The sequence below is a fragment of the Somniosus microcephalus genome, unplaced genomic scaffold (assembly GCF_052327205.1).
Source record: "Somniosus microcephalus isolate GS21.2 unplaced genomic scaffold, FLI_Smic_1.0 unresolved_chr6, whole genome shotgun sequence".
NCBI lineage: Eukaryota > Metazoa > Chordata > Chondrichthyes > Squaliformes > Somniosidae > Somniosus > Somniosus microcephalus.
This window is the reverse complement of record NW_028225184.1, coordinates 22,721,581-22,730,870: the sequence shown is the minus strand read 5'-3', so window position 1 is coordinate 22,730,870 and position 9,290 is coordinate 22,721,581. Positions and strand designations below refer to the sequence as shown.

Below are 9,290 nucleotides of genomic sequence, written 5' to 3'. Positions count from 1 at the left end.
ACCCTGTATAACTGAAGCAAGATTTCCCTGCTTTTATACTCCAGCACCCTTGCAATAAAAGCCAAGATTCCATTGGCCTTCCTGATCACCTGCTGTACCTGCATACTAACCTTCTGTGTTTCATGCACCAGGACCCCCAGATCCCTTTGTATTATAGCACTTTGCAGTTTCTTACCATTTACATAATAACTTGCTCTTTGATTTTTTTCTGCCAAAGTGCATAACCTCACAATTTCCAACATTATATTCCATCTGCCAAATTTCTGCCCACTCGGTCCCTTCCTCCAAATCGGTAATATAGATTGTAAAGAGTTGGGGTCCTAGCACTGAATCCTGTAGAACACCACTCGTCACTGATTGCCAGCCCGAGAATGAACAATTTTTTATCCCAACTCTCTGTTTTCTGTTAGATAGCCAATCTTCCACCCATGCCAATATATTACCCACAATCTCGTGATTTTTTATCTTGTGCAGTAATCTTTTGTGTGGCACCTTGTCAAATGCCTTTTGGATGTCCAAATACTCAACATCCACTGGTTCCCCTTTATCCCCATTCTTTGTTACGTCCTCAGAGAATTCGAGCAAATTTGTCAAACATGACTTCCCCTTCATAAAACCATGATGACTCTGTCCGATTAAATTATGCTTATCCAAATGCCCTGTTACTGCTTCCTTATTAATGGAGTCCAACATTTTACCAACCACAGATGTTAGGCTAACTGGTCTATAGTTTCCAGCCTTTTGTCTACTTACATTTTTAAATAAGGGCGTTACATTAGCAGTTTTCCAATCTGCTAGCACCTTGCCTGAATCCAGGGTGTTTTGGAAAATTACCACTAATGCATCCACAATCCCTATGCCACTTCTCTCAAGACCCTAGGATGTAAGCCATCAGGTCCAGGGGATTCATCCGTCTTTAGTCCCATTATCTTACCGAGTACCACCTCCTTAGTCATTTTAATCGTGTTTATCTTCTCCCCCCACTATAGCCCCCTGTTTGTCCAGTGTTGGGATATTTTTCGTGTCCTCTACTGTAAAGACTGATTTAAAAAAAAAAATCAGCGTTTTTGCCATCTCCATGTTCCCCACCACTAATTTCCCGGTCTCGTCCTCTAAGGGACCAAATTCACTTTAGCCACCCTTTTTCTTTTTACATAACTGTAGAAACTCTTGCTATCTGTTTTATATTTTTTGCCAATTTACTTTCATAATCTATCTTCCCTCTCTTAATTAAACTTTTAGTTATTCTTTGCTGGCTTTGAAATGCTTCCCAATCTTCTATCTTCCCACTAGATTTGGCTACTTTATATGCCCTTGTTTTCAGTCGGATACTATTCTTTATTACTTTACTTAGCCGCGGATGGCTGTCTTTTCCTTTACACCCCTATTTTCTCAGTGGAATATATTTTGCTTGAAAGTTGTGAAATATCTACTTGAATGTACACCACTGCTCATGTACCATCTTACACATTAATCTGTTTTCCCAGTCCACTTTAGTCAACTCTGCTCTCATACCTTCATAGTCTCCATTATTTAAGCTTAGTACGCTGATGTGAGATCCAACTCTCTCACCCTCCAACTGAATTTGGAATTCAACCATGTTATGATCACTCATTCCAAGGGGATTCTTTACTCGGACATTTTTTATTAATCCTGTCTCATTACACAGGACCAGATCTAAAATTGCCTGCCCCCTGGTTGATTCAATAACATACTGCTCAAGGAACCCGTTCCTAATGCACTCTTCCTCAAGGCTGCCCTGGATGAGTCTGATGGTCTAGTCCAGTGTAGTTCCAGTCCAGAAATTCAGAACACAAATTTGGGAAGAGATTAGCAGCTCAATGAGATAAACAGAGAGCAGGCATAGGGCTGGGGGGTGGGTAATGGCTGTGTAACACAGCAGTTTACTTGCAGTTAACTTATGGTTAGGTCTATAAAGTGCCAACTAATGGAGCCAGGGGAACGTCAACAATGGAAGCGAGGAGATATGGGAGAGAAAGGGCAAAGGATGGCAGCAGTTTCCCACGGTTAGTGGTGAGGTGCTCACCAATGTAACTCCCAGTCTAGCAGTAGGAATATTGAATACTCAACATATTTGCAAGCGTTATGACGGTAGAGAAGTGCAGTCAAACGCAAATATATTTAGATGTGCTAGGGGAGTGAGCCACACAGTGCCGAATGCCATTTAATTTCGGTAAGTATACTGCGCTGCATGTGGGCAGGGCCATCACAGAATGCACGTATCACTTTCAAGGAACAATGCTGAAAGAGGTCGACAGAGAAAGGGATCTTCATTTATTTTGCATGCATCATTCAATTTTCATGACCAATGTAGCGAAAGCACAACTAAAGCTAACAAGTTATTGTATTGTATTAACAGAGCGATTTAGCACAAATCGAAGAACACCATTATAAAGGTCGCTGGTGAGACCACATCGAGAGTACTGTGCCCAGTATTGGTCTCCCCACATAGTAGTGATATAATGGCCATCGAAATGGGCCAGAGGAGAGCTTCAAAAATGATCGCTAGTTTAAAGAACCTCAGAGGCTGAGGGACCTTGGTCTATTGACATTAGAGCAAGGTAAACTTACACATGACCTGATAGAGGCCTATTAAATAATCTAATGGTTGGATAAAGTACTTTTTGAGAGAGTATTCAAGTTTATCAGATTGTGAAGAACCAGGAAAAAGGCGACTAAACTGAAATTTAACTTATTTTTCCATATCTAAAAAACGACATGTCAGTGACAGTTAACAGTCAATCAGCTGCAAGTGGATCCCTCACTAGATGTTAATTACTGTGGCTGGTATTTCACTGACCAGTTGTAACTGGTGGTTTTCTAAGAGGCATATATTAGAGGGATATCTGCAAAAGCAGAACTTGGGCAAAGCTTGTTAAGGACAGAGCTGGATGAATCTCCTTGACGCAGTGATTTGCAAACAAGGGACCATTTTATAATAGAAATTTGGTGAGAGTGTGAATTTGGTGCAGCGAGAGAAGGAGGTGCAAATTAATTAAAACCATGGGACTATAGCAAATATATAAATACATAATCAGTGTAATTAATTAGATCTAAGGAGATAAAATCTAAATGAACTAAGTAGAGAAGATCAACAATAAAGATATCCAAATTGCATTAAATAAAAATGTGGTGCACATATTGTATAAAAAAACAAATAGGAGGTCAGGGGATAGGAATCTATATATATCGCACAGACTTTTATGTAAGGTAATCGTTAGCTGAGAGCTTTAACATGCAATACTTGTGCCATGTGGGATCTCCAGGATATTTTCTGTGTTATGGATAACCACGTGTGCAAGAAGTGCCTCCAGCTGCTCGAACCCAGGCTCTGGCTGGAGTTGCCGTAGGGCATACGGGAAGCTGAGTATTACCTGATCACGTGCTTCAGGTGGTGGTCACCGCACAGCCAGAGACAGTTCAGGAGGACAGTAGGTGGGTGAACATCTGGCAGGATCGGAAGTGGCAGGCATTGCAGTAATTCTCCGGGAGTGTGTCACTGTTAACTCTGTTTTCTGTTTTAACTCCCAGTGAGGGTGAGTGTAGTCCAGGGCACATCCACTGTAACATGGAATAAATGACTGTACAGAGAGCTACAGCAAAGTGCAGAAATGCAATTGTCATAGGGGATTAGACAGACAGTGGGTTAAAAAGGTGTTTCAGCATCCGGCAATATAAGTATCGCAAGGTGTGTTGCCTCGCTGGTGCCAGTGTGAAGACATAATGTAACAAATGCAGAACATTTTGCGGGGTGAGAGGAACAGCCAGATGTCGTGGTCCATGTTGGAACCAATGCCAGAGGTAGGAAAACTGTTCAGGTCCGTGGGAGAGAGCTTCTGGAGCTAGAAAGAATGTTAAAGAGCAGTAGGTCAAAGGCAGTAATCTCTAAATTACTGTCAGTGCCACGTGCTTGTGAGTATAGGAGCAGTAAAATAAGGCAGATTACGACTTAGCTGAAGAAATTGTACAGGAGGGAGGGCTTCAGATTCCTGGGGCGTTGAGAGCGGTTTTGGGTTCAGGGGGACTTGTGCAAGATGGATAGGCTGCACCACATGAGGGTTTGGACAAATGCCCTGGCAGGAAGGTTACCTAGTGCTGGGGGAGGAGTATTTGAACTATTTTGGCAGTGGGAGGGGCACCAGTGTGAAACAATAGAGAGGATATGCAAGCTTCGGAGGACTAGGAAAGATGAAGAGTATTCAAGTAGAGATTAGCTCAGAAATATGATGGATCAGAGGGGGAAAATGTGACGCAGACTGAGATGGGTTTCTAGCGCATGTGCTCAAAGGAATGGATCGTGATGAATAATGTTGGTGAGCTGCAGACACAAATATTCACACGGGATTATGATATAGTGGCAGTAATGGAGACGTTGCTCAAACAATTGTAGGATTGGGGACGTAATATTCCTGGATCAATGTATTCAGGAAATATAGGGAAGGAAAAAGGATGGGGTGCCAGTCTTGATCAAATATACTGTTACAGCCCTTGAAAGCGATATTGTGCTTGAGGCTTCAAAGACAGAAACTTTTAGGTTAGAATTAAGGAATAATAGAAGAGCTATCACGTTTCTGGTAGTATACTATCGCCGAAAAAATAGTGGGAAGGGACTAGAGGAGAAACTTGCAGGCACATTGCAAAGAGATGCAAGGGCTATAGACCAGTGCCAAAAAGGGATTTAAATGAGCTAATATAGACTGAGAAAATAACACTGTAAAGGTCTAAGAAATGGAGGGCTTAAGGAAATGTGTACGAAAGAAACTTCTTTATCAATATATTTCCTGCCAATTGAGAGAGGAAGCAGAGCTGTATCTAGTCCTTGAGAATGAAGTGCGGCAAGTGAAGCATGTTTCAGCGTGAGATCATTTGGGAAAGTGATAAACATTATCATTAGGATTCGTGTAATTATGGAAAAGGAGAAGGTAAAGTCTAATGTGAACATACACAAATGGAGGAGGGTTCTAAAAGAATTTGGCCCAAATGGATTGGAATAAAAAATAGCAGATAAAGCAGTCGATGAGCAATGAGAGGCCTTTAAAGAGGTGATAGTACAGGTATAGACTAGACACATTTCCATGAGGGGGAAATGAAGGATATCCATAAATACAGCTCATTGGATGACTAAAGATACAGACATAACAAGGAAACAGAAAAAGGAAGCTAATGATTCAAGTCTGTTTCATATATCAGTGCAAAACTAAATGTAATACAGGAAGCACAGAGGGAACAAGATAAAATAAATAAAAGGCAAAGAGACCAGATTGGTTCCTGAAAGGGAACACAAAAGTATTTTATAAACATATAACTAACTAAAACAAAGAGTCAAAGTCTGATCTGGCCCAATTAGGGTTCGTTTTGTGGAAACAGAGGGCACGGCTGAGGTACTAAGTGTGTCTTTTGCATCTGTGCTCAGTAAAGACAGGATACTGCCAATGTAACTGGAAAGGAGGAGATAGTAAATAAACTGGATAGGATAAAAATGAAAAAGGAGGTACTTAAAAGTTGGGCTGTAAAATGTAGAAACGTCACCCAGACCGGATGGGAAGCATCTTTGGTTGCTAAGGGAAGTGAGGAGAAAATTGCGGAAATACTGGACACAATCTTCCAATTCTCCTTACATATGGGAGCGGTGCCAAATGACTGGGAGACTGCAAATGCTACACGCCTCTTCAAAAAATGGAGAGGGCTAAACTCGACGACTACAAAAGATTCATTCGACGTCGCTGTTCGGGCAACATTTATGGACAAAAAACCATACCAAAATTAATTTTCACTTGGAAAAAAGGCACTAATAAATTAAACCCAGCACGGATTTGTTGATGGAAATTCGTGTTCTAATAACTTTCTTGAGTTTCTTGATGAAGTATCAGAGAGGGTGGATGAGGGTGGTAGGGTTGATGTTTTCTATGTGGAGTTCCATGAATTGTTTGATAAAAATTTAAACTTGATAGCAAAATTGAAGCTCATTGGATTAAAGCAGCAGCGACTTCATGGATACGAAATTGGCTAAAGGACAGCAAGCATACGGCACTGGTCAATGGCTGTTTTTGAGACGAAAGGGAAGTGTGCAGCCGTTCCACAGGGTTCGGTCTTGAAACATAATTTCAAGGTTTGCGAATTAAATGATACTCGAAATTGTTTGAACATTGTGGAGGATAGTAATCGGTTCAAGAGGATATAGACAGACTTGAAAAATGGGCATACAAGTGGCAAATGAAATCTAATGCAAAGACGTGTGAAGTGATTTATGTTGGTAGAAATAATGATCCAATATAAACTAAATGTTACATTTTAATGGGCCTGAGAGAAGTTGCAGAGTAAAGTTAAAGCGGATGATGGACTTCAGTTATGTGGAGAGATTGGAGAAACGAAGATTGTTCTCCTTAGAACACAGCTGGTCAAAGGGATATTTAACAGAAATGTTAAAAGTTAAAAGGGGAGTTTTGTTAGAGTAAAACAGGGGAAAGTGTTTCCACTGGCAGAGGGTATGTAACCAAATGAGAATAATTACTTTACGCAGTGAGTTGTTCTGATCTGAAATGCACTGCATGAAAGGGTGCTGGAAGCAGATTCTTGAACGTTCTGAAGGGTATTGGTGAATAATCGATACCTCTCTCTCTATAGCCCTCTCTCTCCCTTTGTCCCTGTCTCTCTGAAAGGAATTTCGATTACTCTCTCACTCACTTCCTTACTAACTTGCCCCCCTTCTACACTAGGGCTGGGATTTCCTGGATGCCTTGCCAATGCCGGAGTTGCACACTCACAGTGGGCGGTCTGCGGGAAAATTGCGGCAACATTGCCCAGACTTTCATCCCATTGACAGTAATGGACGAAAACCCGCGGGAAATGCAAGGGCAATGTTCATAACTTTCAGATACTTCACCGGATGCGGGCGAGACCTGGTACATTATCTTGCATCTGGATTTCGTCAGTATTACCTTGACATCTCACTTTCAGTTTTCAAGTTCATTGTTGCATTGATAATTTAAGTTTGAACAAATAGCCTTTAAGACCTTTAACCAATGCCCGTTGATATTTAAACCAAGGTCTCCTTCAGCAAAGGTGTCCTTTATTTTGTTTTGCCGTTTCCTCAATCGATATATAGTTACACAAAATCTGATACATATTTTATTAATTCATATGTATTTAATTTCTACACTTAGTCTCTTGATTTGTTCTGCTCTTCCCGCTGCCCATCTCATCAGCCCCTCTGATCCATTGGTTACTCTTCATTCAGCCTGATCCCAGTTCCAACGATTCCCCCGTCCTGTCCTTTTCCTCGAAGTTCCGATTCCCACTCTCCAGGGGATCATTTCCACTTTCTTAGCGGGGCGATAAAGTGGCTTTAGCGGATCAGGTGTGAACCCGCACAGGTTCACTTCCCAGCAAGGCACTGGGGACTGATAATGACCGCGGACCCTGGGTAATGTTACCCCAAACCCAGGAATACCGATTGCAACCGTCAGCGTCCCACTGCAGCCCAGACTGAGCCCCACTCTGGGCCCTTCCTGTCTGTACATTTCCCCAGTGCCCCATTGGGGAACATTCAGCCTCGGATGTCCTGCAGAAGCAGCAATGTGGGGCTGGGCGGCTGAGTCTCGTGTCCCTGTGGCTGGGGCTCTGACTTAAAAATGGGAGATGATGCCCGCTCAGCTCGAGCTGGAAACCCTTAAAGGGGCTGATAGGATTTAAACCTGGAGCGCGGCCGCTTAAAGAGGAGGGGCAGAATATCGGGCAGAAATGGTCATATAATGAGTCCAGTGATGTTCATCAATTGAAATGTTCACACATCCACACTCAGTCCACGTCTTGTTCCCTGCAGCAACTCCAGCTGTTTCTTTCCATTGGAACTGAAATGATTATCTCTCAGCCTGAAACATATTAAAGATTAAACAGGGATTAACCAGTTTCCACAACAGTGTAAATAGCAGGGTGACTGGTGTTATTATTTAATAATAAATACAGGGAAATATTACCCGTAAAGGTGATGGAATCCCATTTATATTTTACCTACCATCTGAAACATGAACACAAACACTCACCAGATCTTCTCCAGGCTCCCGCAGTTCAGTATGAGGTGGCGGAGAGTGGCGACAGATCGGTCTGTGAAGGAGTTTGATCCCAGGCACAGAATCGCCAGTGACTGAATTGTACTGAGAGCGGAAACGAGATCTTCGGTACAAGAATCTGTAAACCCATTATTATCCAGACTGGGATCAGAGAGAGAGATATAAAAAGAATCAAAGTAAACCTCCAGAGTTTATTAATAACACAATGACTGATAGTAATAATAATGTACAGTGTCAGAAATCCAGTTATCATAAACACAATCTCACATAGTCTGCTACTTACTCCAGTTCCTGTATTTTACAGTCCGGGTTCATCAGAGCCCCAGACAGTAGTTTCACTCCTGAATCGCCCAGTTTATTAGAACGTAAGGACAGAACCGTCAGTGAGCAGGTTGTATTGATAATGGAGGCGAGGTCCGCGGCACAAGAAGCTGTGAGACCGACATCATCCAGCCTGGGCGTCAAAGAGAGTAATACATCGAATTAGTGTTGATGTAAAAAGACTACTGAGCACTTGGTTTGGGTATAAATCAAGACTTTAATCAACTGTTTCACAACCGTGAGATTCTAGTTCCATCACTAGTTCCTGGTTACAAAAACGTCCTGAGCAAGCTGGGCCCACGCCCGATACTTATACTCCTTGGACGGCGCCACCATCTGGCCGCACAGTGTTATTTCATGAGTCATTTCTCCATGAATGATAAGATTCATGGCAAGTGTACTTCCCCATTGTTTCCTAATAACACTATTATGGATATTCATAATAATGTACAGTGTCAGACACCCAGTTATAACAAATCTCACACAGCCTGGTACTTACCACAGTTCCTGTATTTTACAGTTCGGGTTACTCAGAGCCGTAGACAATAGTTTCACTCCTGAATCTCCCACTGTGTTGAAACTCAGTCTAAACACAAACCGACAGAGAGTGAGAGAAATAAACTGAATCAAGCCCCGGTTCATTTATAAGTTTTTTTCTCTTTTGGATATTACAGGAAACAGAAAGTAAACTTCAGGAAGTTTAAAACCAGATTTTTCTGTCACTGGCAATGAATAACACTCTGTCCAACTCCCCATATAATCAGGGACGGTCAGTAAATGCATTTTTTAAATAAAGTGCTGTCTGTGTGAAGCCCTTAAATGTCCCTCAGCCAGGTTTCATTTCCTGATGATTAACCTCCTTGAGCTCGGTGACCGGCC

General features: G+C 42.0%; 1 protein-coding gene across 1 annotated transcript; it reads right to left on the bottom strand.

Moving 5' to 3' along the window:
* Positions 1 to 7,795: 7,795 nt before the first annotated feature.
* LOC147087121 (NACHT, LRR and PYD domains-containing protein 3-like) lies at positions 7,796 to 8,820 on the bottom strand. Its single transcript, XM_085978052.1, has 4 exons — positions 8,813 to 8,820; positions 8,374 to 8,544; positions 8,064 to 8,231; positions 7,796 to 7,892 (listed from the first exon to the last, which is right to left on the bottom strand). The coding sequence occupies exons 1-4, from the start codon at positions 8,818 to 8,820 to the stop codon at positions 7,805 to 7,807; spliced, it is 435 nt and encodes a 144-aa protein (XP_085834178.1). The 3' UTR covers positions 7,796 to 7,804.
* Between the last annotated feature and the right edge of the window lie 470 nt (positions 8,821 to 9,290).